This window comes from Callithrix jacchus, chromosome 10 (genome assembly GCF_049354715.1).
Source record: "Callithrix jacchus isolate 240 chromosome 10, calJac240_pri, whole genome shotgun sequence".
Taxonomy (NCBI): domain Eukaryota; kingdom Metazoa; phylum Chordata; class Mammalia; order Primates; family Cebidae; genus Callithrix; species Callithrix jacchus.
In genome coordinates, this window is record NC_133511.1 from 118,964,505 (window position 1) to 118,991,974 (window position 27,470).

At 56.1% G+C, this 27,470-nt stretch overlaps 1 protein-coding gene and 1 long non-coding RNA gene across 3 annotated transcripts; one reads left to right on the top strand and one right to left on the bottom strand.

The window, feature by feature from the left end:
• Positions 1-1,857: 1,857 nt before the first annotated feature.
• On the top strand, positions 1,858-11,108 carry LOC118145515 (uncharacterized). The gene is made up of 12 exons (XR_013523458.1): positions 1,858-2,047; positions 2,547-3,072; positions 3,185-3,332; positions 3,570-3,783; positions 4,227-4,389; positions 5,145-5,272; positions 7,695-7,819; positions 8,500-8,741; positions 9,069-9,235; positions 9,424-9,600; positions 10,739-10,847; positions 10,970-11,108. It is a non-coding gene; the product is annotated as an uncharacterized LOC118145515 (long non-coding RNA).
• Positions 4,870-26,330, bottom strand: FADS3 (fatty acid desaturase 3). Of its 2 annotated transcripts, none has more exons than XM_002755415.7 (12): positions 25,952-26,330; positions 12,575-12,685; positions 11,874-12,071; positions 10,964-11,065; positions 10,718-10,840; positions 9,752-9,812; positions 9,106-9,182; positions 8,493-8,590; positions 7,975-8,071; positions 7,716-7,795; positions 7,468-7,593; positions 4,870-5,208 (listed from the first exon to the last, which is right to left on the bottom strand). In XM_002755415.7, exons 1-12 carry the CDS (start codon positions 26,162-26,164, stop codon positions 5,157-5,159), a joined length of 1,338 nt encoding a protein of 445 aa, XP_002755461.1. In that variant the 5' UTR covers positions 26,165-26,330; the 3' UTR covers positions 4,870-5,156. The 2 variants fall into 2 exon arrangements, with proteins under 2 accessions (XP_002755461.1, XP_035118828.1); XM_035262937.3 differs by lacking the exon at positions 25,952-26,330 and adding an exon at positions 25,702-25,920.
• Between the last annotated feature and the right edge of the window lie 1,140 nt (positions 26,331-27,470).

Consider the following 27,470-nt stretch of genomic DNA (forward strand, 5'->3'; position numbering starts at 1 on the left):
CCAAGGATGCCATTATCTCAATACCGGCTTACCCTAGGCCTTGCCTCTTAGTGGACCCACTGGTGTTGTCCTTCGAGGTTGCAAGACCCTGGCAAGAATGCCTCCCGCCCTCTGTCTGGGGCATGTGCCCTGCCTCCAGGATGGCAACCTGCCCAGGCCCCCCAACCCTGCCAGGTAGAAATCCAGGGTCCATCACCCATAACAGCCTTGGGGCTCAGGGTTGGGGAGACAATTCCAGATGGTCGGTGGGGCTGTGAGCGAACCAGGTAAATCTTGGCCCAGCCTCACCGGGCACTTTGGAGCTTCTCTGTGGCTTCCCCAGCCCCGTCCAGCCCCGCCTTGCCTTTGAGCCCTTCCCTGGCTCAAGAAGCTGGGGACATTCATATCTGCTCTCTGCTTAACCACCCCCTCCTGTCCCTGAACTCAGCTGACCCCCTTGCCAACACCGCCAGAGTTGTGAGTTTCTAATCCCTATCCCCTGCCAAAGTCATGGTGCCCGAATATTTGAGGCCCTGAGTGATCAAACCCCAGCGCCTCCATCACAGGCCATGAGGCTGAGCCCAGAGAGTGTGAGGCCACACACACAGCAGCAGGATCCTGCCTCTAACCCGCAGGCTCCTGGTCACCTCTCCTGCACTCAAAGGGCTGGTTCCCAGACCAATGCACCCTGCCCCCATCCCATCAAATGTCAGACAGCTCCCAGGAGGCCCAGTGGAGGGCAGTTAGTCTCTGTGGAAGAGATAAGAGTGGGGTGGCTACGAAGATAAAAGGGTATCAGCTTTGTGGGTGGTGGGGGCATCCGCAGGGCCCCAGGCCTAGGCTGTGTGTGTGTGTGTGTGTGTGTGTGTGTGTCTGCGGCACCAGAGGCGGATCCTCCTCGGGTGTCTGGCTGGATACTCCAAAGCCCTCTGGACCCAGTGGGAGGGGAGAGGAAGTCTACCAAGTTGGCTAGGGCAGAGCTGGCAGCCGCCGAGGCTGGGCTTGGGCTGATGTCAGGAGCGGCAGGCCCTTGCTTGTGTGAAACACTGCCTTGGGGACATCAGGAATCCTCAGCTGACCTGGCTGCACCATCCCCCCAGAGATATGCCCCTCTGGATAAGAAGCTGCCTCTCAGAGTCCCTGTTCAAACATTTGAGAGGGAAATGGGGCGCTGTGGGGAAGGCTTGCCCCAGGCTGAAATGCCAGTGCCCATGAGACTATTTTTAGAAAAAAAATTTTTTTTTTGCTTGAGATGGAGTCTTGCTCTGTTGCCAGGCTGGAGTGCAGTGGCAGGCTCTCAGCTCACTGCAACCTCTGCCTCCCAGGTTCAAACGATTCTCCTGCCTCAGCCTCCTGAGTAGCTGGAATTATGATGAGTAGCTGGAATTACCATGCCCAGCTAATTTTTGTATTTTTAGTAGAGACAGGGTTTCACCATGTTGACCAGGATGGTCTCGATTTCCTGACCTTGTGACCCACTCGCCTCGGACTCCCAAAGTGCTGGGATTACAGGCCTGAGCCACCGCACCTGGACTCGTTTTCCTTCTCTAACCAGACTGGCTTCATACACAGAACAAGCAGCCACCCAGTGCGCTAAGATTTCGGGATCACGTCCCCATTGTCTTCCACCATCACAAATGCTTTGCTTTGTATTTTAAAGGCATTCAGGTCTTTTCTTCTACATCGTCCCATTCAAGAGCAAGTGTCCAAGAGAAAGAGTGACAGCAGCCAGGAGATTGGAATAGGCCAAGCAGTTAGTGCTGGCTCATTGCCCCTGGACATAGTGTGTGTGTGGGGAACCCTTGAGAAATCCACTGCCTCCTGTTCTGTCACAAAGGAGTTAGTTGACCCCCTGTTCCGCCCCTCCCAGCCACTCCCCACATGCCAGGCAGGGGCTGGCTCCTGAGCATCATCACTTCCAACATCTGCCTGGGCTGGGAGACCCATAGCAGCAAATGTTGGTGACTGAAGGAACAAAGCAACGCTGTGGTTTCGGCTTCCCTCGGGAGCTGTTTTTCCTCTGGGCCCAAGTCTTTTGTGCAGACAATAAAAAAGGAACACTGGCCAGGTGAGGTGGCTCATGCCTATAATCCCAGCACTTTGAGAGGCTGAGGTGGGCGGATCATGAGGTCAAGAGTTCCAGACCAGCCTGGCCAACATGGTGAAATCCCATCTCTACTAACAATACAAAAAATTAGCCAGGTGTGGTGGCGCACATCTGCAGTCCCAGCTACTCGGGAGGCTGAGGCAGGAGAATCGCTTGAAATGAACTGGGAGGCAGAGGTTGCAGAGAGCCAAGATGTCACCACTGCACTCCAGGCTGGGTGACAGCAGAAGACTGCATCTCAGAAAAAAAAAAAAAAAAAAAAAAAGAACATGGTTTTTCAGAGGTTTCACCAAAGCCTCTTTCTTTTCGCAAACATGGTCTCTGTGCCCTAAGCCTTTGTTCTGAGACGAAGAGACCAACAGATGGAGAAGGGGGAGCTCAGCTCAGGACTGAGAGGGTGACCTGTTCCAGGGGCTCTAGCATGGGGTACATTGGGACAAAGCAAAGATTTCCCCAATAGTGATGGATCCCAGGTGGTCGGAGAGACCTAGGAGTGGCAGCTGAGGGCGGGACCTCCCAGGGGTCTGCGAAGCAAGTTACCAGGTAACTGCCCTTGGCCACCACCAGTGGCAGCAAGGAGCACGCCCCGCCCCACACTGGCACAGATGCTCCGGGCGCCCCTGGGTGGCGCTGCAGGCTCTGCTGTCGTGGGTCCTCGGTGTTAGCATCTCCCTGGCAAGCTCCTTGGAGCCAGCGCGCGGCAATCCCTAACAGGGTATGGATGGAACCCTGCCAGGCCAGGGATGGAGGGAATGCCATTCAGAGCCTGCCCTGGCTCAGGGTGCCTGCGTGGCACCAGGAGCGAGCAGGATTTAAACAGGTGGGACAGGAAGGGGGTCCCCACAGAGGGAACAGCCTGTGCAGAAACCCTGAATGCAAGCCATACCCTGGGCATGCCTTTGAGGCAGGAAGTACCTTTCAAGGAGCATCCAGTCTTACCCTCGGTTGAAAACTGAGGCTCAGAGAAGGCAAAGAACTTGTCCCAGGTGAGAGCAAATGGTAACCCCGGGGCATTGGGTTATGTGCATAAAAGTTGTGAATAAACTTCTGTGCCTGCTGCTCCGCCCTTTGCCAAGAGCCTTTCTTCCATCACCCTAGGTGCTACTGCTCAGAGGGTTCAAGGAACTTCCCCCAAGGTCACACAGCCTGCGTCCTGGCAGAGACAGGACTTACCCCCACCCCACCCCCAAGTCTGTCTGATTTGAGTGGATCAGGGTGGGGCTGGGTGACACCTGGAGGAGCGCAGGTACCTCACTTACAACCAAGTTGAAGGGGCTGCCACCCTCTGCTTCCCCCATCTGCCAGGAGGTCTCTGCTGGCACTACCCTGGGCTGGGAGGCCATGGGGAGCTTTGGGGTGTTTGCTTCTGGGACTGGGAGATGATGTGAGCCAAGGAGGGCCTCCCCCAGTGCTCCCCTGCCTCAGAAGTCAGGGTGAAGGAAGCAGGACCCAGACATCCCATCTGTCTGTCTGTCATCCTCAGAAAATGCATACCAAGGTCTCCTGGGCCAGCTCTGAGCTGCCACCAGCCTCCAGCAGCTAATGAGGTCAGTGTTTCAGGTGCTGTCATGGAGACCCTGGCCACAGGCTGGGCAGGGCAGAGGAGGAGCCCTGTGGGTCCAAGAGAACGTCCTAGAAGGGGAGCCCCTTGGAAGAGCGGCAAGAGCTTATGGGAATGTGCCCCGCAGAGGAAGCAGGTGCGAGACTATGGTGATCAACTTGAGCACTGAGGGGAGCTTTCTAGCTGTCTTGGAAGAGAAGACGTTCATGGGCAGCCACACTCAGGGCCAGCTTGTGTGTGTGTGGAGTGGGGGCGGGTTGATGAGGCAGCACACGTTTCCCTCCAGCTCCATCCCATGGAGGATGGTCCTGGGAAGGGCTGAACAGGAACTGGCAGAATTTGCACCTTTTCCATCTCCCAGACAACCCAGTCCAGACCAATGGAAGCCCAGACAAAGTCGGGGGGCAATCCCTGCAGCTGGTGGGGCGACCCGGGCTCCCACTCCAGAAAGGCCTCATAGACATCCTCACTCAGCTTGATTTTTCAAGCTGCCGACCATCAGATGAAACCCTCACTCGGCTTGGAGCTGCTGGGGTGTGTGGGTGCTGGGGACTGAGTCCAGCCAGATCTTCTTCCCAGTTCTAGGCGCCCCGAGAAGCATCTCAAAGCCCTCCACGGAACTGTCCAAAACACACAGGCACAGTCCAGCCATCGCCAGACGAGCCCAAGACCTGACTCCAGGGACTCGGGGACAGGAATGGCCACATCTCGGGGTCCAGCTTCTTCACTGCAGTAACTACAGGTGGGCTTCAGAGAGATCGACATTGCCTTCTTGGGACATTGGGCAAAGGCTGCACCACCACCGCTGGTGTGATGCCAGTTGTGGTGCTGAGATCAGCAGGTGGCCCACTGCGTGGGGCACTTTGACACCCCCATTGTAGAGGACTGTGGGAGGCCAGTGCAGGTCCAGAGCCACAACCATCTTCCCCAACCTGTGTCCAGAGGTGTCTACAGACACGGCCCCCAGGCCTGGGTCCTGCTCATCCCATCATGCAGAAGGGTCAAGTGACTTGAAGTCCAGCATACACAGGAAGTGAATAGGCCCTGGGGCAGGCCTGAGTCCAGGCATCCATGGGCATCTAGAGCTGAAGGGAGCTCCTTAGCCTTCCCTGCCCCTGCCCCAACAACACACACACTGAGGGCCGAGAGCCTGAATGCTGATGGGGTATCTGGGCAGATGCCAGCTTCAAAACTCATTCAAATTCACCACTCCACTCCATAATACATCTGGATGCATTTTAATATTAAAAATAACAGCTTTCCCCTGATTCTTGCTCTAGGAAAATGTGCTATGCTCACCTTCCCTCTACCCCGTCCCATTAGGCCCACAGCCAAGGCCTAGGGCTGATGAACACACATGTGAGGGGGCCGAGGGGAAGATAACAGTACCAGGAGGGCAGGCAGGGCACTCCCAGGCTCGCCAGTGGAGGGGCAGGGGTGTTGATCCTGCCAGGGGCTGGCTTGGCTGCTGGTGCCCTGAGCCCTTCTCTGCCCCAGGGGGTGCTGCCTTCACTGATGGAGGTAGGTGTCCAGCCAGATGTCACCAGACTTCTTCAGGGACCTGGGAGGTTGGTGTGGATGTTAGGAGCTCAGTTTCAAGATGCTAACACCCTATATCTCCCATGGTAAGTGTCAGTGGAAATATCCCATCCCTGTGGGTTCCTTTCCCTGGGGGCAGGCAGTGATGCGGGACCCGGAGGCTGGGTTGTGAGAACAGCTGAGTGCTCATTCTCTGGAGTGGAATCTAGACCAGGTGAGCAGTGTGGGGTAGGGGAGTTGGACAGTAGCCAAGGCCAAGTTCAGGCATGAGCCTCGGGGGAGCTGTCCCTCCTGCACCCAGTTCTCCACTGCCTCCTCCTGCTGGGCACTGCAACCCAGAGACAGAACCTGCCTACCCAATGTTGGTCCCAATATTGAGAAGAGGAGCCAGAAACATCAACAACTCGCTAGGAAACCCCGTGCCAGGTGCTCTAAAGGGGCTGTGCCAAATGCCAGGGGCTCAGAGCATCAGGCTGGGAGGGGTCATGGAGGAGAAGTGGGCATCTGAACACCAGCACAGGAAGGAAGGGCATCCAAGTAAGGGGAACAGCATGTGCTAAGGCGCAGAGGTGTGAGACCTAGAATCTGGCCTCTGTTCCCCATCTCCAAGGTGGCCACAGGGCTGAGTGGCCTCCACTCTACTCTTTCCACTTCAACTCCTGCCCGCCAGTCATTCCCAGTAGGGGCAGCTCTTCAAGATGCAAGCTGGGTGTGTCCCTCCTCTGAGCCCCTGCATGCCTGCCTCAGTTATCTATGCCATGAGCTTGGCATTCAGGGTCAAGCGCCCTCTGCCTGAACGCTCTTCACCAGATGTCCCCAGGGCAAGGCCTCTCCCCTCCTCCCTGTCCCTGCTCACGTGCCAGCCTGTCAATACTGCCCATCCTACCACCTTACTAAAAATGCAGCCCCAGCTGGATGTGGTGGCTCATGCCTGTAATCCTAGCACTTTGGGAGGCCGAGGTGGGAGGATCAGGAGGTCAGGAGATCGAGACCAGCCAGGCCAACATGGTGAAACTTTGTTGCTACTTAAAAAACAAAAACAAAACTAAAAAATTAGCTGGGTGTGGTGGCGGGTGCCTATAATCCCAGCTACTTGGGAGGCTGAAGCAGGGGAATCACTTGAATCCTCGAGACAGAGGTTGCAGTGAGCTGAGATCCCGCCACTGCAGTCCAGCCTGGGCGGCAGAGCAAGACAGTCTCAAAAACAAACAAACAAAAAAATCATGTCTCAGGTGGCCAAGTGATGGCAGACCCCCTCACACGCCCTCTAAAAAGTACCCTCTGTATAGCAAGCTTGCAGGGTGAACGTCATGCAGGTGGTCCTCATGAACCTGACGACCACTGGAGATTGAGAAACGTCTACAAGAGGGGGTTCTCTGTGCCATGAGCTTGGCATTTAGGGTCAAGCATCAGTTATCAGACAGTTTTGCTTGAAGATGCATTGCCCTTGCCATCCAACAGGCTGTGTTCCCACAGTTGGAGATCAAAACAGGCTCCAGGGAGCTTCTTGCCTTCTTAGAGCTGAGCAAATAGCAAGCAGTTAAAATAACAAGTAAATTATAGAAAATGGGAGATGTGATTTGGCAAACAATAAAAAGCCCCTCAGGGTGGGAAGAGGTGAGGGGAGTGGGTGACCAGGCAGGGGCTGCATTTTTTTTCGTTTTTTGAGACCGAGTCTCGCTCTGTCTCCCAGTCTGGAATGCAGCGGTGCAATCTCAGCTCACTGCAACCTCTGCCTCCCAGGTTCAATCAATTCTCTTGCCTCAGCCTCCCAAGTAGCTGGGACTACAGGTGCACGTCGCCACACTCGGCTAGTTTTTTGTATTATTTTAGTAGAAATGGGGTTTCACCTTGTTGCCCAGGCTGGTCGCGAACTCCTGACCTCAACTGATCCGCCTGCCTCAGCCTCCCCAAGTGCTAGGATTAGAAGCATGAGCCACTGCTCCCAGCTCTGAGACATGGCTTCTGTTCATAAGTCCCTATTGAGTGTTTCTGAGAAAGTGGATCTTTCAGCTTCTTTCCTTCAGCCTTCGGGGGTAGGTTTGCATAGACCTGCTCACCGCAGGCACCGCTGGGTTTGTGGGACAGCGGAGTCTGCGGTAGGTGCTCCAGAAATTCTTGCTGTGTGCATGAAGGCTGGGGAAGCAGGGAAGGGCATGGGATGAGGACAGAAAGGCCTGAATGGCAGCTCTTAGGAAGGGGCCCATAAGGCTCAGAGGCCCCAGGGGGCCAGAAGGAGGCTGACCTGGACAAGAGCCAAGGGTTCGGGCTGCAGCCTCACCTGACAATGTCCACCAGCGCAGTAAGGAAGGGCTTCACCTCATAGCTAAGGCCGTGCTTGGCACACAGCGACTTGACCAGCGGGGCCACCCGGCTGTAGTTGTGTCTCGGCATCCTGGGAAAGAGGCTGGGGGTGGGGAGCGTGTGCTGGCACCTGAACTGGGAGGTTTCCAGCGAGAGGCCCTGCCCACTGGTCTCCTCCCACGACCCACTCCCCACTTCCCACAGGCCCCCAGCACCCACACTCACTGGTGCTCGATCTGGAAGTCGAGGTGCCCGCTGAACCAGTCGATGAAAAGTGAGGGCTCCACGTTGCAGGTGGCTACCAGCTACCGGAAGCCAGTGGGGCACAGGTGAGGAGCCGTCACAGATCCCTGATCTCACAGCACTGTCCCCCACCTGGCAGCCCCACCAGGGCCTCATCCCTCCTTTGCCAGCTGGCTCCTAGCTGGGATCCTCCCCGCCCCACCCAGGATGGGCCCCACCCAGCCCCCCTACTGCTGCCCACCTGAGAGCTGACCCAGTCCCGGTGCTTCTCATGGCCGATCTCCTTGGGGATGTGGTTTATCTGTGTGATCCACACAAACCAGTGGCTCTCCAGGACCCTGTGGAGGAGGCTTGGGCACTGCCCTAGGTCCAGCTCACCACTTAGGCTCCCTGAGTGGATGCTGGAGGGCGGCTGTCCCTGGGTGGCCTCGGCTTCCTTATCTGTACAATAGGATTGTGGTAATCGCCCCCTTGTCAGTGTTTAGAGAACCTGAATGGAGCAGCGTCCACTGTGAGGCTGAGCCCAGAGCAGCCCTGCTCTCAAAGGAGGACACCCATGGGACCACTTACAAGTCACGCCATGCTCCCTAAACCTGCTGACCCTGGGCTCCTCTCACGCTTGTGTTTATGTGATTCCGCCAGCGAGCCAGGGAGGCAGTAACCCCGGGCCCATTCTGCAGACGGGGAAAGGGAGGCTCTGGTGGGGGTGCAGTGGAGTCACCTGTCACCTGTGTGTGACCTCACCACTCCCTGCCATACCTGACAGCAACAAAGAAGAGCAGCACCCCAGGGACGCCGTAGAAGGGGAGGTAGGATAAGAAGAAGCGGGCATAGAAGCTGGCGGCCCAGAGCAAGTCCTGCAGAGGAGGGCAGAGGCGACACCGAGGGATCACCAGGCACCCGGGGGTCTGGAGGCCTGGCAGGTGGGAGGGGGACCTCAGGTTCCAACCCTTCTGCCTGATTTGCCTCAGAGCCCAGGACAGGCCACCACCCGCTCTGGTTTTCTCAGTTGAGTAAAGGAACAGGGTCCTTGCCTTGCCAGCTCACAGGGCTGACCTTAGAGATGAAGGTGTCATGTGGGGGGTGTTGGAGAAGGTCCTACCAGGGACACAGAGGCCTGGCAGAGGTGGCTCAGCAATTCCTCCCAAGAGGACACCCTCACCGAGAGAGACCCCCACACCTTCCATCCCTCAACCCCCGCATGCACACACAGTCACTGGCACACTCGCTCTCCTGCTGCACACACACATGCAAACCACCTGCAGCACACACATGTGCACCCAGTGTGCCCTCATGGGCAGGTACTGTCCCCTAAGACACTACCTCCTGCCACAGCAGCCGGATGCCCAGGGTTCTGGGCAACCCCACTCACCGCCCACTGCATGCACACCAGCATGTATGCCAGATTTTCCACTTCAAAGTTCACCAGGATGAGCATCGGTGGGCCAACTGCAAGAAGGGGCATGAGTGTACTCAGGAGCGGGGCCGGGTTGCCGAGGCAGGTAGGCAGCAGAGTGAGGGGTTGTTACCCCAGGAACGCTCCTGGGACCTCCTGCACCCAGTTCTGGTCACATCCATCTGGTGGTGCTGGTCACATCCATCTGGGATGACCCCACATTGCCCCGACCCTGTGTCCAAGCCTCCCCAGGCTGCCCTCACCCCACAACCTCCTGCCTCCCTTCTGCCACAGGTCAGAGCCAGCCTTGAGTACTTGCTCTGTCCACCCCAACAATGGCCCAAAGTGTCTAGAGCCCCAGACGGCTCTAGTGTGAGGGCAGGAAGAAATTCTACGTGGGGCTTGAGGAAGCACCCAGAGGGGCTGTGACGGCCTGTGAGGTGTCCCAGGCAGGACAAACAGCTGGGGAAGGTAACGGTGCTGGGACAGTATGTACAGGCTGCAGAGGCTGGGTGGGTGCCATGACAAGGAAGCGGAGGTGGCTGGGAGTGGTCCAGGACAGCAGGGAGGACAGTGCAGGCCCAGGCACACCCCCACCCCAGGAGGACAGATGGACACTCACTCAGGAAGAAGTACAGGTGCTGGTGGTTGTAGGGTAGGTACCTGCGTTTCTTCTTGCCGTACTGTGGAGACAGGCAGTGGCTGGAGACAGCAGCTCTCCAGGCCACCTCCTTCTCCCAGGCAAGGTCACAGGGCTGGCTGGGGCCAAGGGTCAAAGGCAACTCTATATTCTAGCAACCAGGTTGGTTGTCCCCAGCAGGTTGGGAGGTGGGAAGGAAAGACACGGGAGTGGGGCTCAGCCCAGCTAGAGTGAAGGCGAGATCAGGAAATAAATCAAGGGCTAGGTCAAGGGTTAGATCAGGGGCTAGGTCAGGGGCTAGGTCAGGGGCTAGATCAGGGGCTAGGTCAGGGGCTACATCAGGGGCTAGATCAGGGGCTAGATCAGGGGCTACATCAGGGGCTACGTCAGGGGCTAGATCAGGGGCTAGGTCAGGGGCTAGGTCAAGGGCTAGGTCAGGGGCTACATCAGGGGCTAGATCAGGGGCTAGGTCATGGGCTAGGTCAGGGGCTAGGTCAGGGGTTAGATCAGGGGCTAGGTCAGGGGCTAGGTCAGGGGCTAGATCAGGGGCTAGGTCAGGGGCTAGGTCAGGGGCTAGGTCAGGGGTTAGATCAGGGGCTACATCAGGGGCTAGATCAGGGGCTAGGTCAGGGGTTAGATCAGGGGCTAGGTCAGGGGCTAGGTCAGGGGTTAGATCAGGGGCTACATCAGGGGCTAGGTCAGGGGCTAGGTCAGGGGCTAGGTCAGGGGTTAGATCAGGGGCTAGGTCAGGGGCTAGGTCAGGGGTTAGATCAGGGGCTACATCAGGGGCTAGATCAGGGGCTAGGTCAGGGGCTAGGTCAGGGGCTAGGTCAGGGGCTAGATCAGAGGCTGTCAGGGGCTAGATCAGGGGCAGAGTGGGGACTCATTGCATTAGTTCCCCTGAGCTGCAGGCCCAGCCAGAGGGTGTCCACATCCCTCCCCACCCACCTCAATGGATGACTCCCCCAGGAGGAAGAACGGTGCCACCGTCACGTCTGGGTCTTTGTGGAAGATGTTGGGCTTGGCATGGTGCTGGAAGTGACGGAAGTTCCACCAGTGGGCGGAGAAGCCCTGTGGGGTAAGAGAGGGCTCTCAGGGGCAAGCTGTGCCTCCCACTCTGTGCCCACACACTTGGGTAGACCCAGTGCCTCTCCCCCAGCTCAGCACCCACCTGCCCACCCACCCCACCCTCACCTTTAGCTGCCCCATCACGAACTTCTGGGCCACGTGGTTCCACCGGGATTTCTTGAAGACGGAGGCGTGGCCCAGGTCATGCTGCAGACACCAGGACTGAGCCTGGGGACACAGGCAGGGTCAGAAGCTGTTGGGAAGGACGGAGCCCCAGCAAACTCTTTCAGCTTGCCAGGTACCCCTGCGCGAATGCTCCATTTCAACACCCTTGTGGGCCAGCGTCCTCTTTTTACAGATGAGAACTGAGTCCCAGGGAGGTGAAGGGGCTTGTGTCATGAAGCTGCAGGGCAGCAGCCTATGTCTCCATGGCCCTGTGCTTGATCAGGATTTTTTTTTTTTTAAGAGACAGGGTCTCACTATGTTGCCCAGGCTGGAGTGCAGTGGCTATTCACAGGCGCGATCCCACTACTGATCAGCACAGGAGTTTTGACCTGCTGTGTTTCCTACCTGGGCCGGTTCACCCCTCCTTCCATTCCTTAACCCCCGCACCCACGCATCGTCACTGGCACACTCGCTCTCCTGGTGGTTCCCTGCTCCCAGGAGGTCACCATATTGATGCCGAACTTAGTGCCGACACCCAATTGGCATAGCTCATTATAGCCCAGAACTCCTGGGCTCAAGCAATCCTCCAGCCTCAGCCCCAGCCTCCTGAGTAGCTGGGACCACAGGCACGTGCCACTGCACTTAGCAGGATTTGTTAAATAAGGGACTTCTTGGATCAACTGGAATGCAGCTTGACCCACACACACACCTGATAGGACTTCAGGCTGTTCAGTCATTCATCCGTTTATTCGCCCATTCATCCATTCAAGGCCCATTCATTCATTTAGCAAATATGTTCCCAATGCCCAGGTGCACTGGGGCCTATGTCTATTGGGCAGTTAGGGCGGCTGCAACACAGAGCTGGGGTCACCTGGGAGATGGCCAGGATGAAGGCGGCCAGGGTGCTGGGCACCCAGCCAGGACCCAGGAGGTAGATGAGGAGCCAGGCCAGCACCTCCATGGCCAGGATGTGGCCCAGCAGGAAAGCAAAGAAGGTGGGACTGGCATCAAACAGCTTCATGTCCTCAGCTGCCTGGTGCAGAGCTCGGAAGTCCTCGACCAGCTGTACCTGCCATAGCGGAGGAGCCGGTCAGCCAGGGAAGCAATTCTTCCCCACCCCCATTCTCCTGGAGCCCCAGCCACTCCTCCCAGCACCAGGCCCAAGGGGTGTGTGCAAAGGGGAATGAAGGGACAAGAACATCCAGCCCAGGACACTGGCTGCTGGTGAAGCCTCCTCTCCCTCCCAAAAGGTATGGGGTGGGTAAGAGGCTGCAGTCAGGAGAGAAATCAGCTCATCAAAACCCTCCTGGTAGATGAGGATGCTGAACCACAACCGGGAAGGAACTTGCCTGGGCTGAACCAGACCTGGAGTCCCGGGCTTCTCAGGGCAACCCTATAGCTTCACTTCCAACTTCCTGCCCCCTGGGAGGGGAGGGCAGGCCAGCCCTGGCCCTGCATCCCCTTGGGCAAATGCCCATGGAGCTGCTCCAGGCCACGTCTCGATGTCTCCCTCTCAGCCCTCCAGCCATCCCGCTTCCTCAGGGGCCGAGCCTCCCCCAGGGCCCTGCTCACATTCAGGGGTCCATCCTGGCTGGGTTCCTCCGGGGCCAGCTCTCCAATCAGCAGGGGCTGCAGGAACTTGCGCACAAAATTGAGATCTTGATGGAAGACACGGAAGGCATCCTGAAGGAGAGCAGACAGTCAGGCGGACGGACAGACAGACACAGCTGAGTAGCACAGTAGCAGCCAGCAGAGACAGGTGGAAGAACTATGGATGGATGGGCAGAGCAGACACAGACAGACAGAAAGTCAGTCGGCTGATGAACAGTCAAAGGCATGGGACCGAGTGGGTCCACCTTGCCCATGAGCCCTCCCTGGTCCTCTCAGGGCCCCAGGTTGTCCTGCTTTTCACCCATCACCTGCTGTGCCCCATTCACTTCACCCAGCACAAGGGCCCTTCTCTGAACACGGTCAAACGTCTACAGCTCTGGATTTACATAAAGACCTCCCTGGAAGACTGATTTCTTCCCCCTCCCCACCCGAGATGGAGTCTCACTCTGTTGCCCAGGCTGGAGTGCAGTGGCATGATCTAGGCTCACTGTAACCTCCAACTCCCTGGTTCAAGCAATTCTCCTGCCTCAGCCTCCTGAGTTAGCTGGGTCTACAGGCTTGCGCCACCACACCCAGCCAATTATTGTATTTTTAGAGATGGGGTTTCACCATGTTGTCCAGGATGGTCTCAATCTCTTGACCTCATGATCCATCTGCCTCAGCCTCCCAAAGTGCTGGGATTACAGGTGTGAGCCACTGTGCCCAGCCCAATAAAGACACTGCCTGACTTATAAGGGTCCCAAAGTTTTTTGCTTTTGTTTTTGAGACATACTCTTGCTCTATTGCCTAGGCTAGAGTGCAGTAGTGTGATTTTGGCTCACTGCAACCTCTGCCTTCCAGGTTCAAGCAGTTCTCTGCCTCAGCCTCCCAAGTAACTGGGATTACAGGTACCTGCTACCACACCTGACTAATTTTTGTACTTTTAGTAGAGATGATGTTTCACCATCTTGAAGGTCAGGTTGGTCTCAAACTCCTGACCTTGGGATCCACCTGCCTCCACCTCATGAAGTGCTGGGATTACAGGCATGAGCCACCATGCCCAGCCATTTCTTGAACCACAAAAACAGGTTTTGCTTTTCCAAAAAGCTTTCTGTAAGTCATACATGTTTCCACTGCATGTAGAATAAAATCTGGGTCACAAACATTTGATTTATCCCGTTTTTACAAACATAAGCAGCGGGTGAAGGGTAGGTGGGAAAACTTATAACTGAGGACCACTGGGTCTCAGGGTGGGGGCAGATCAGTCAGTGCCACACACATTGAGTTCTTTGGGGTTTGTGAGGAAGACACTTGAACATTTAAACCCATTTGACTTACAAAGCAAGAAGCAGGAGCAGAATTATAATTTTTTTGTTTTGAGACAGAGTCTTGCTCTATTGCCCAGGTTGGAGTGTAGTAACACAATCTCAGCTCACTGCAAACTCCGTCTCCTGGGTTCAAGCGATTATCTTGTCTCAGTGATTATCTACTCATCTGAGTGGCTGGGATTACAGGCACGTGCCACCACACCTGGCTAATTTTTGTGTTTTTAGTAGAGACAGGGTTTTGTCATGTTGACCAGGTTAGTCTCCAACTCTTGACCTCAGGTAATCCGCCCACCCTGGCCTCCAAAAGTGCTAGCATTACAGGTGTGAGCCACCAGGCCTGGCCTAATTTTTTTTTTTTTTTTTTTTTTTGAGACAGAGTTTTGCTCTTGTTACCCAGGCTGGAGTGCAATGGCACAATCCTGGCTCACCGCAACCTCCGCCTCCTCGGTTCAGGCAATTCTCCTGCCTCAGCCTCCTGAGTAGCTGGGATTACAGGCACACACTACCATGCCCAGCTAATTTTTTGTATTTTTAGTAGAGACGGGGTTTCACCATGTTGACCAGGATGGTCTCGATCTCTGGACCTTGTGATCCACCCGCCTCGACCTCCCAAAGTGCTGGGATTATAGGCGTGAGCCACCGCGCCTGGCTTTTTTTTCCTAAGTAAATAAAGTGGGCCAGGCACTGTGGCTCATGTGTGTAATCCCAGCATTTTGTGGAGGCCGAGGCACAAGGGTTGCTTGAGGCCAGGAGTTCAAGACCAGCCTGGGCCACATAGTGAGACCTTGTCTCTATTTTTTTTTTTAAAGACAGAGTTTCACTCTTATTGCCCAGGCTAGAGTGCAAAGGCATGATCTCAGCTTACTGCAACCTCCATCCCCCGGGTTTAAGTGATTCTCCTGCCGCAGCCTCCCGAGTAGCTGGGAAAACAGGCATGCGCCACCACCCCCAGCTAATTTTGTATTTTAAGTAGAGACAGGATTTCTCCATGTTGGTCTGGCTGGTCTCGAACTCCTGACCTCAGTAATCCACCTGCCTCAGCCTCCCAAAGTGCTGGGATTACAGGTATGAGCCACCCCACCCAGCTGCCCTTGTCTCTATTTTTACAAAAAAGAAAAAAAAAGTAAATGAAATGAATAATCTAATATTCTTGCAATTCTCTGTAATAGCTGGAGTTGGGGTGGAGTACAATGCAGAAGGAAGAAGGAGGAAAGAAGGAGGGCGAGAGCTCAGAAAGATAAACCCAGGGAGAGAGCAGCCAGGAAGTGGCCCCAGAAGTAAAGTAAACTTGAACTTCACACAGAGGCTCACTTAGCTTCCGGATCTGCCCACGGTCTTGGTATTGCAATCAGCTCATTAATTGTTCACAACTCGTCGACTGATTTTTTTTTTTACTTTCAGAGGGTCTCAGAATGGGCTAGCCTGAACTGTAGGAGCAGGGGCTGGGTGGTGGTGTCCCCATGGGTCTGGAGAAGGTGACTGAGAGGCCTCCCAGATGCTAAAGGAAACACCTTTGAAGAAAGCTGACCGAGGACAGGGGCCTCCTATTGTCCTCTTGCTAATGAGCCTACCAGCTGGTGTACCTTAAAACAGAAGTGACGGCTGGGTGCGGTGGCTCAAGCCTGTAGTCCCAGCACTTTGGGAGGCTGAGGCGGGTGGATCACGAGGTCGGCGGATCGAGACCATCCTGGTCAACATGGTGAAACCCCGTCTCTACTAAAAACTACAAAAAATTAGCTGGGCACGGTGGCGTGTGCCTGTAATCCCAGCTACTCAGGAGGCTGAGGCAGGAGAATTGCCTGAACCCAGGAGGCAGAGGTTGCGGTGAGCCCAGATCGCGCCATTGCACTCCAGCCTGGGTAACAAGAGGGAAACTCCGTCTCAAAAAAAAAAAAAAAAAAACCAGAAGTGACAGCCAGCGGTCCCTGAAGTCACTGCCAGGACATTCTCCTGCAACCCTGGGGCAAAAAGCACTTCAGGCCCCTCCAGCACCCACTAAGAGGTAACACCTACTTGGTCTACTAGGGGTCCCCCTGCCTGCTCTTACAGGCCCAGAGCGGCCTGGGGACTGGGGAGCTGGTAGGGTGTGCCCCTTCTAGAATAACCCAGGCTGGCTTGGCTCCATCACGACAGAGGAGGGGACTGTGTAAGTGCAGACCTCACCTCTTTGAGATGAATCTTGAAGGAGGGGCAGCAAAATTGGGAGATAAAGCGGCAGAGGGAAGACTGGGGATCCCCAGGAAGTTGTCTGGGCCCCCGGCTGCCTGCAGAGTTAGGTGTCGACAGGGGAGCCAGGAGGGAAGACTGGTGGGGCTCTACTGAGTCAACACTGGGTGACTTGTTTTCTTTTTTCAGAGATGGAGTCTTACTATGTTACCCAAGGTCAGCCTCAAACTCCCAGGCAAACCAAGGCAACAAGACTTCAGGGTCTTTCTGGGTCTGGAATGCTGAGCATTAACTCTTAAAAAATACCTTTTTTTGGAGACAGGGTCTTGCTGTGTCACCCAGGCTGGAGTGCAGTGGCGCAATCACTGCCCACTGCAGCCTCAACCTCTGGGGTTCAGGTGATCCTCCCATCTTAGCCTCGCCTGGAGTTGTCAGTACAGGTGTGCGCCACCACGCCCGGCTAATTTTTTTTTTTTTTTTTTTTTTTTGGTAGAGATGGAGTTTGTTTACCACGTTGCCCCGCTGGACTTAAACTCCTGGTCTTACGCTCCTGGTCTTAAACTCAAGCGATCCACCCCACTCAGCCTCCCAAGGTACTGGAATGACAGGAATGAGCCACCATGCCCAACCCAAAAAAACACTTAAAAATGTTTTTGAGACAGGGCCTCGCTCTGTCACCAAGCTGGAGGGCAGTGGCTTAATCATGGCTCACTGCAGCCTTGAAATCCTGGTCGTAAGTGATCCTCCCATCTCAACCTCCACGGCAGCTGGGACTACAGGCATAAGCCACCATGTCTCATTAACTTTTGAACTTTTTTGTAGAGTCAGGATCTCACTATGTTGCTTCGGCAGGTCTCAAACGCCTGACCTCAAGCGATCCTCCCACCTCAGCCTCCCAAAGTGTTGGGATTACAGGCATGAGCCACACCTGGTCTCCAGTTCTTAAATGTATTTATTTATTATTTTTTTGAGACAGAGTCTCACTCTGTCGCCCAGACTGGGGTGCAGTGGCGCGATCTCGGCTCACTGCAACCTCCCCCCTCCAGGTTCAGGAGATTCTCATGCCTTAGCCTACTGAGGGGGTGGGATTACAGGCATGAGCCACCACACTGGGCTAATTTTTGCATATTTTGTAGAGTCGGAGTTTCACCACGTTGCCCAGACTGGCCTCAATCTCCTGAGCTCAAGCCATCATCTCACCTCAGCCTCCCAAAGTGCTGGGATGAGCCACCTCGCCCAGCCAATTTTTTAAAAAATTGTAGTAAAATATACATGAAATTTACCATGTTAGGCGTTTTTAAGTGTGCAGCTCAGTGGTATTAAGTACATTCAGTGTTGTCCAACCATCGCTACCATCCAGCTCCAGAACCTTGTCATCTTCCCCAACTGAAACTCTGTCCCCATTAAATACAAATTCTCCATTCCCTTCTTCCCCTGCCCCCAGCAACCACCGTGCCACCATGCCACCATGCCACCTCTGTCTGCACAAACCTCCTCCTCCAGGAACCTCATCTGGGAGAAGTTACATTTTGTCCCTTTGCTTCTGGCTTGTCACTCAGCCCACTGTCCTCAAGGTTCATCCAGGTTGCAGCGCCAGGTGGCAGCACATCAGGATGTCCTTTTTTTTTCAGACACAGTCTCACTCTGTCGCCCAGGCTGGAGTGTAATGGCTCGATCTCGGCTCACTACAACCTCCACCCCACAGGGTCAAGCAATTTTCCTGGCTCAGCCTCCCAAGGAGCTGGGATTACAGGTGCCTGCCACCTCACCTGGCTAATTTTTGTATTTTTAGTAAAGATGGGGTTTCACCATCCTGGCCAGGGTGGTCTTGAACTCTTGACTTTGTGATCCATCCACCTAAGCCTCCCAAAGTGCTGGGATTACAGGCATGAGCCACTGCACCCGGCCGATGTCCTCCTCCCTTTTTAAGGCTGAGCCAGTGTGATGCCAGTTCCCTCTCTCTCCTTTGAAACTCCCCAGACACACACACACACACATGCAGACACACCTCAGCAGGCATCACTCAGCAGGTATCACACACCTCAGCAGGCATCACTCAGACGCTCAGAAACATGCCCACGATCACAGCCCACAAGAACACTCAGCCAAACACAGCCTTGCACACACAGTACGCAAAGACCCACCAGGCATGCACAGACGCACCTGGCACAACACGCAAGCTGTGGCTGCGGCCCCAGAATCTCCTCCCTCCCAACCCTTCCCTCTTTTACCCTGTGTCAGTTCTGGGGCCACCTCTTTGAGCTGAGGATCTTGGGTGCAGATTGGTCTCCTCGACTCCTTTCCCATTGGTCCTGATTCACCTGGGCCAGGCCTGTCGAGGCACTGACAGGAGAGGACAGAGCCAAGCCCACCCAAAGGTCTTCAAGTCAGGTCTACCCTTTTCGAGGAAAAGGGAAAGTGTGAGCCCCTCAGGGCTGTGTCAGAGAACCCCAGAACCATGGACAGGGCTCCAGCCGGGGAAGGGGCAGGTGGGGCTGTGGCAGTTCCCTGGGAAGCAGGCTGGGCTCTTGGGGCTGGGTGGGCACTCCGGGAGCTGTGCTTCTCATGCTGCCAGGGAGCACCAGCAGGGCAGGGTGCTCAGGCCGAAACCTGATAGACCAGCAAACAGCCTTTTCTGGAACTCTGGCTGAGGTCATGTGACCCAGTCCTCTCTGGGCCTCTCCTTAAGGACCTGGTGGCCAGGCAGAAGCTAAGACTCAGAGAGGTTAAGCTATTTCTTCAAGGTCACACAGTTCAGTTTGACTGAGGTTAGATCAGAACCCAGGTCTGCTCTCACTCATAAGTGGGAGCTGAACGATGAGAACATGTGAACACAGGGAGGGGAACATCACACACCCTGTTGGGGGGTGAGGGGTAAGGGGAGGGAGAGCATTAGGACAAATACTTAATGCCAGCGGAGCTTAAAACCTAGATGACGGGTTGATGGGTACAACAAACCACCATGGCACATGTATACCCATGTAACAAACCTGCCCGTCCTGCGCATGTACCCGGAGCTTAAAAACAAAACCCAAAACTGGTGCTTGTGTCCACTCCTGGACCAGAGCGGAGGCAGCTGGTCTCCCAGGTGGGGTGCGGGTCCTTGCCACGAGGCCAGTCACTATCTCAAGAAGCCAAGGGTCTGGCTGCTGGAAGCCTGGACTGCGGGAGCAGGAGGGTGGTTCTTGGGCCTCATCAGTGGAGTCTCAGGAACCTCGGGAGGCCCCACTCTCACCCACCCTAAGCGCGCCCAGAAACGTCCACCCAGGGGTCTGTGCGCCAAGCCCTGTGGCCCTCCCCCACCCACACCCAAGCGACTGGAAAGCAGCACTCGAGGTCTCTCACAGGGTACCTGAGCAGAGCTGGGTGGAAGCAGTGGAATCAAAACAGCACCCCCGAGCACAAGCTCCTGGAGGCAGCGACAGGCCCTGTGCACAGCGGCCTCCTGAGAGGTGGGCAGGGAGCAGCTGCTCAACAGCAGGTATGAACAAGTGGGTGAGAGCCGACCCTCCACCGCCCGCAAGGCAGGGGCACGAACCATTTTGCTGGTGAGGAAATGAAGGCTCAGCGGGAAGGGATACCTGCCAGGTCACAGTTTTTTGTTTGTTTCGTTAGTTGGTTTTTGAGACGGAGTCTGACTGTCGCTCAGGCTGGAGTGCAGAGGCATGATCTCGGCTCTCTGCAACCTCCACCTCCCAGGTTCAAGCAATTCTCCTGCCTCAGCCTCCCCAGTAGCTGGGATTACAGGCATGTGCCACCACACCCAGCTAATTTTTATATTTTTAGTAGAGATGGGGTTACACCATGTTTGCCAGGCTGCTCTAGAATTCCTCACCTCATGATTTGCCTGCCTCAGCCTCTCAAAGTGCTGGGATTACAGGGGTGAGCCAAGGTGCCCGACCAGGTCACAGTTAATAGTGGCAGAGCTGGGATTCGAACCCAGGCCTGTCTTCCATGATGTATCCCTCAGGATACAGAGACACCTCAGCCTGGCCTTGGTCCCTGGAAGCCTAGAGTGGCTCAGTTGGCCATAAAAGCCCATGCCTTGCCCCAGCCCCACCATGAAGTCCACACAGCAGCTGGTCAGGGGAGGTGGCCTAGAGCCAGCCTGCCCAGGATGGAATCTGAGCTGCTACCCAGGAGCCAGGGAGACCCAGATGAGAATGCACCCCTCTCTCATCAGTATTTTCTCATCAGAACCACAAATGTGCATCTCACAAGGCTGCCGAGAGGATGGAGTCAGTGGCAGTAAAGCACTTAGAAGGGGCCTGGTAGCTGGCAAGAGCTCCACAGCCCAGCTCTTATCTGAGCCTGGCAGCCCTGATGCGCCTTCTCCTGAGAGTCCACTTAGAGGTAAGTGCCTGTAGGAGGAGCCTGCAGGTGTAGGGGAAGAGAGTGGAAATGCTGCTTTTCTGCCTGCCTGTTAAGTCCTGGCCAAGCCTGAGGCTGAGAGGAGGAACCAGGAGCCTTCTGAAAGAATCGAGAATGTTCTAGATCAGTCAGGAAGGAGGAGGAGGGAGCAGGGAGTGTGGCAGGGCTGCTGGGGGCTCAGGTGGTCGGGGTCTGTCCTCGCTGCCTCCTCATGCCTTTGCAGGAGGTTGGGGTGACAGGGCTATACCTCAAAGGACACCCCATGACATTCCTGCTTCTATCCTCTCCCAGGTAGGCAGTAGAGCAGGAGCATGCCCAGCACACCATGCTCCATCTCATTCTCTCCCTGGCGCCCCTCAGAGAAGGCCAGTGGGGAAGCACTATCAGTATCCATTTTACAGATGAGGAAACTGAGGCCCAAAGAGATCCAAAAGACACACAACTCTAAACATGGCACATCTAAATTTGGCCTGTGTAGCAGAACCCAAGTCGAGGGCAGACACCCCCAAGAAGCCACCCCTGTCCCCCTTAATGTCCTGGTGAAGGGTGGGCATACATATGAGGGCTCCTGCAGCCAGCATCTTGGCCTCACAGGTGTCACTGAGGCCACGACAGCCCCAAGGCAGCTACAGCCTCTGGCCCCTGGTCCTCTCTCCACCACTGACCTCTGGCTTTGCTACTGGATCCCACTTGTTTCATCAGAAACCCGCAGGAAGAAAGGGGGAGGGACGCCCAGGGGCAATATCCTGCTGATGCAACCAGACAATCCTGATTCCTCCCACAGGGAAGGGACAGGGCCCTGCAGCCCCTCTGGGGAAGGGACCTGGGTGGGCAGTGGCCTTGCAGAAAATGCTGTTAGGGGGCCCAGAGCCATCACATTTCATGGGAGTGGCCATTAGGGGGACTTTCTCAACAGGCTGGAGTGCAGTGGTGCAATCTCGGCTCACTGCAACCGCCGCCTCTTGGGTTCAAGGGATTCTCCTGTCTCTGTCTCCCGAGTAGCTGGGATTTCAGGCACCCACCACCACGCCTGGCTAATTTTTTGTATTTTCAGTAGAGATGGGGTTTCACCATGTTAGCCAAGATGGTCTCGATCTCCTGACTTCGTGATCCGCCTGCCTCGGCCTCCCAAAGTGCTGGGATTACAGGTGTAAGCCATGGTGTCTGGCCATTTGGGGACTTTCAAGGCAATCAGTGTGGTAGGAGGGAGCAGAGTGGCTCCAGAGCCACCGCCCCTCTCTGGTGGGCTCAGATCTGCCCCTCCCCAGCTTCCACCCAGACACAAACCCCACCCTTGTGGCCCAAGTATGAAGGCCCCACTCTTCAAGGGTCCCAAGAAGGTTCCATTACACTACAGTTTTAAACTCAGTCTCCTCATCTGCAAAATAGGCTAACAACAGGACTCACCTCACAAAGTTGTTAGGTGAATTCAGTTACCACATCTAAACCCCTCAGAACAGTGCATAGTCAACAACTGTTGGCTGCAATTACTATGATTCAACCTCTGGTGCAGCACTGGCCAGCCCAGACCAGGCTTAGAGAACCACTCAAAAGGAAGGTGCTAAGGCAGAGGGCTCAGAGGGTCTGCTGGAAGTTGGATTTTCCCACAGCTGTTAGGGCTTCAGCCCAAAGGGCACCAGGGCTGCTGGGAAACTCGTCCACCCTCATCCACCCTGAGGAGCTGTGGGCAATGCGCTCACCATACCTATGAATAGAGCTTTGTTGCCCATGGTAACCAGGCACCCCAATGTCCAGCACCATCCTCACAGTGTGCCCAGTACAAAAGCATTCTTATCCTCATCACACTAATGGGGAAACTGAGACCCAGAAGTGAAAGGATGTGTCCAAGATCAGTGAGGCCAAGCTGGCTCTTTCTCTAAAGACTACAGAAAGCTAAATCTAGTGGCTCACACTGGACCAGTGTGCCTGTGCCCACAGCCTCTCTTGCTCTCTGCCCTGGCCACACTCTGCCTCTTCTGAGTGGCCTCCCCTGGGGAAGGCAGGTCCCCATCCTCCTTTCTCTTACCCTCTACTCTTCTAGGAGGCTCTGCCTTCACTCTCTCCATTAAGGATCCTTTCAAATGTCCATCAGGTTGCTCTGCTCTCTGGGGCTCCCCATCCTCTTTAGAATGAAGCCAAAGTCCTTCCAAGGACACAAACATACAGCATGAACCAGCCCAGCCACCTCTAGACCTCGCTGCCAGACCCTCTCCCCACTGCTCTCTGCGGCAACTACACTGTATTACTGAAACACAGGACACACAGTCCCATCAGCTGATCCCTCTGCTGGGAACTCACTTGGTACAGAAGTTTTGCTCACAGCCACATCTTCAGAGGTGAGAACCGTGCATGACATAGAGACAGTGCTCACTGATGGACTGAATGAGTAATCATTGAAGAATGAATGAGTGATGGGAATAAACAGGCAAGACGGCAGCATAGCATGTGCTTAAGAACATGACTGGATTCAAACCACACACCGATCACTGAATTTCAAGTCACTTTGCCTTTCTGAGCCTCTGTTTTCTCATCTGTCAAGTGGCAATAACAGTAAATGGTGCCTGCCTCATAGGGACACCTTGAGAATTAAAAAGAGAGTTTCAATAAATCAAGCACTGAATTCAAAACCTGGCACATAGTAGGTGCTTAGCACATGGCACTCATATATTATGGCCAGCAGCGGCTGGGCCTCATCCCTCCCTGGCTGGCTCTGTTAGTATCAGGCTGCCTATGACTCTTAGACAAACCTGGCCAACTGCCCAGAGCATTCTCCCCAGGCACCCGGCTTTGTGTCCTAGGATGGCTACAGGCTGACTTCATGGCACAGAAACTCTGGGAATTTCCTGGCAGGAAGGCTTCACTGCCTGGACATGAGAACAGCTGATGGGCAACCGGGACTGGTGAGAGGTGGTGGCCAGAACCCAGCCCTGGCAACTGGCTGGCCCACCTCCACCTGAGGCCACCGCCTGGGATGAGATGGCTGGGGTCTGGGCTCAACTACACCGGACATGAAGCTGGCCCAACCCCTGGTCTGCCCTGTGGGTTCATCATGGACAAAGATGGATGGCTCCACCCCAGCAACCTCACAGCCCCTTTGGCCTAAATGGACCAGGTGTTTCTTGCAACTCTGGTCCAGGGTGTGGGGCCTTGAGGGAGCTAAAAGACAGCCTAAAGTGGCTCCTTCCTACTACAGATGGGGCCGTAATCAGATAAGGTCACCCAGCAAAGGGGCAGTCATGCAGGGCTGTCCCACTCTATGCTGCAGTGAGCAGGACACACTCATACTTAGGGACCAGCAGCATTTACTTAACACAAACTACTACCTGGCAGGCCTGGGCCATGGGCTTGAGAAGACACAGGCCTGCCCTCAGCCGGCTCACCATCTGCCCCAGCCCTCCACACTTTACAGATTAGCAAACTGAGGCACAGAGGAGTGATATGCCTGCTTCAAGGTCACTTAGTGCCTCCAATAGCAGAGCTGGGACCCTGCCCCAGGGTGCAGACAGATGTTTTTAAAACAGATCATATTAGCTACAAATCAATGAGAAAACTGTGTGATGGAGGTCTCAGCATCCCAAGCTCTAAATGTTCAGTCAAGAATTCCACTTGGGGGAAACCCCAGCATAGGCCTGGCACCAAGCAGGAAGAGTGATGAAATAAAAGCTTTCTGTTTCCCGGCTGGGCATGGTTGGTCACGCCTGTAATCCCAGCACTTTGGAAGACCAAGGTGGGGGGATCATGAGGTCAGGAGTTCGAGACAAGCCTGGCCAAAATGGTGCAACCCCATCTCTACTAAAAACACAAAGCTGGGCATGGTGGCATGTACCTATAATCCCAGCTACTCGAGAGGCTGAGGCAGGAGAATTGCTTGAACCTGGGAGGCAGAGGTTGCAGTGAGCCGAGATGGCGTCACTGTACTCCAGCCTGGGTGACAGGGCGAGACTCCATCTTGGGCTGGAGTGTGTGGGGGGTGTGGGGAGTGGAGGAGGAAAGCTTTCTATATCCATAAAGATCAGAGCAGGCTGGGTGTGGTGGCTCATGCCTGCAATCGCAGAACCTTGGGAGGCTGACGCAGGAGGAATGCTTGAACCCAGGATTCTGAGACCAGCCCGAGCAACAAAGAGAGACCATGTTTCTATTTCTAAACAAATAAAAATAATAAATAATAAATTAAATAAATACATTTTTAAAAAAGATCAGGGCAGGCATCTGCAAGACCCCTTGAAGGGAGGCCAGGGCTCAGCCAGGCTAAGGGGGAGAGGCTGTGCCCCTTATCTCACCATGCCCTGTCAGAAAGGCAGGCACACACACCCACACTCACCCAGCCGTGCAAACACTGCACACTGAGATACTGCCCCCGGCTGCTTCAACCTACGGCTGCGTTCTCCCCTCGGGCCAGTGCCTGGCCCTTGAGCAGCCACAAACAAGAGTTTCTCTTTTATTTTTAGAATTTCAGGAGGATTCTTATCCTCACTCCTCAGCTTCCTGGGATGGGAAGGGAAAAGAGGAGCTTTCTTCCTCAAAGAATCCAGTGAAGATTGTCTAACATGTGGGAGATGGCCATCAGCAGAGAGCAGGTGGCCCTGGCAAGAGTGACAGTCCTGGGACAGGACAGAATCTCCTCTGCTGCTCACAGCACTGAATTCTTCAAGACCTGAGGGCAGCACTCAGGATTCATGTCCTCAGGTCTTGAAGACCTTCCTGGTACCCAGTGTGGCAACTTAGAAATTTGGAGGGTCAAGGACAGGGCATTGTGGCCCCAACTCTTGTTCTCCAAGGCAGGGTGGGGGGACTGAGGAAAAGGGGCTGGTGTGGCTGCTCCACCACTGGACCCCAGCCAGACAGTCCCCAGGGGCCAGACTACATTCCCTCCCTGTCTAGACAGGGGCTGGGAATGGGAAATTGGGGTCCCCAGGGGCCAGCCTGTTCCTGGGGTGACTGTGTTTCCAGGAGAGGCCCACCTCTCCTGGCTGGCAAAGCCCTCCCACGTGCAGCTGCTAGCCGGGAGAGGTGACTCACTGTCCCTTAGCCCTTTACAGCAGCTCTTGGGAAAGCCACAGACCTCAGGCCGGCCCAGCCCCCAGGCTCTAACGGCATAGCCTTAGCAGCCCCTGGGGACCCTGCCCTGCCCCACTGCTAGCCCTCAGCAAGCACCCAGCAATGGAGACTCAGACTGAAACAGGAACCTGGGAGCAACAGGGCAGCCCGTCGCCTCGGGCAGGCTCTGCAGTATGACACACCCACCTCTGAGGCCCTCTCCTCCCCCGAAGACCTGCTCCGTGGACAGCGATGGGTCCTCCACGCTGGGAAGTGGCCTCCGTACCCCATATTTGACCCTGGCTCATCCATCCCAACTCTGGGTCCCGGCGTGGAGGTCAAAGGTCAGCGAAGGGAGGGAGGATGCTAAGGCCCCACAGGTGGAGGGGAACATCGCGCCCACGACCGAGCTCCAGGCTCCACCCGCCGGTGGGTGGCTTCCCTACGGCTTGCTTACCGTAGCGTCCTCAGCGCCGTGGTGGCCGATGAGGCGGCTGCCCCCCGGGTGCCGCTGTTCCCAGCGGCTGATGTCGTAGACGCGGCGCTCGATGACCAGCCACTTGTCGCCAGGCTGGTCGTGCGCGCGGATCTGCTCCCAGCAGAAGATGGGCAGCGGCGCCCCCGGCTGCGCGGGTCCCTCCCGCGGTCCAGGCTCTCCGACTCCACCCATGCTGCACGCGCGAGTCCTGGAGGTCCACCCAGGCGGTGACCGAGATCCGAGCGAGACCCCGAGGAAGCGAGGCGCGCTCCTGGGTGCCGTCTCCGCCGCCGCCCGCTGCTCCGGCCCCGCCCCGCCGCCGCGGCCGCCGTACGAGCAAGCGTGCGCCTCCCGACCCGCGGCGCAGGGAGCTCCCCGCCTTATAACTGCGCGGACTGCGCCCGCCTCGCCGGACCCCGCCCCCGGCCCGGACCCCGGCCCTGGGAGCTGGCTGACCCCCCGCGCCCGCTCCAATCCCCGAACGGGACCTCGGCCTCCATTGGCCGCTGGGGAGGGCGGTGTCGAGGCGGCCCGCCCCGCCCGGGAGGACGGCGACCGCCACCTAGCCCTGCCCCGGGCACCGTCCCACCCCCTCTCCCCGGCCTGCGGGCGCCCAGGCTCTCGACTCCGCCCGGGTCGGGGGGCGTGGGGACACAACGCGCACTTGTTGGGCGTCTTGCGGCGCCCCGCCGCGCCCTCGGGGACCCGAGGCGGAGTCCCGGTCTGCGAGCCACTGGGCCTAGGGGGTTTTCCAGGCGTGAGTCCTGGAACGTCAAATCCAGTGCGCCCAGAATGGGGACGCTGTCTCTGGGTGCCTATGAACAGCCTTCAAATCATGGGCCCCAACGTCTGCGCGGCCCTCACCGCCGGGGCAGCTCTCGCGGAGCCCTCTGCTGGGGCGGGGAGCCTCCCCGCTGCTGTCAGCGCTGCAGGGCTGGGGACGCCCAGGTGGCCGAGGGGGAGGAAGGGAGTCGGAGGGCACTGGCGCCTGGAGGCGGGTGCCGCCACCCACGTGCTGAAGAGACCTGTGCTTGTTACTGCTTTCCTTCCCCTTTTTGGTTTTTGTGTCGCGACAGGGGTCTCACTGTCGCCAGGCTGCAGTGTAGTGGCAGGATCTCAGCTCACTGCGCTCAGTCTCGAACTCCTGGACTCAAGCGACCCTCCCGCCTGGGCCTCCCAAATGTTGGGATTACAGGCATCAGCCACTGCACCTGCCCTCCACCCCCTTTTTAAATTTAAATTAAGTCAAGTCCTTTTGAAAGTGTAGGTAGCTCCCCCAATTGATTGGGTTTTCTTTGCGATAAAGATATGGCGCGGTGGCTCACTCCTGTAATCCCAGAATTTTGGGAGGCTGAGGCGGGCAGCTCACAGGGTCAGGAGTTCGAGAACAGCCTGGTCAATATGGTGAACACCATCTCTACTAAAAACACAAAAATGAGCTGGGTGTGATGGCGGCCACCTGGAGTCCCAGCTACTCAGGAGGCTAAGGCAGGAGAAT

Bases quoted from the DNA above. Each gene is read 5' to 3' on its own strand.
- FADS3 (XM_002755415.7), bottom strand. From the start codon at position 26,164: ATGGGTGGAGTCGGAGAGCCTGGACCGCGGGAGGGACCCGCGCAGCCG. The intron at 8,591-9,105 runs GTGAGTGGGGTT...CCTCCTCTGCAG, and splicing joins TGGTGTGCATGCAGTGGGCG to GACTTGCTCTGGGCCGCCAG. The intron at 7,594-7,715 runs GTGAGTGTGGGT...CCCCACCCCCAG, and splicing joins GACTTCCAGATCGAGCACCA to CCTCTTTCCCAGGATGCCGA.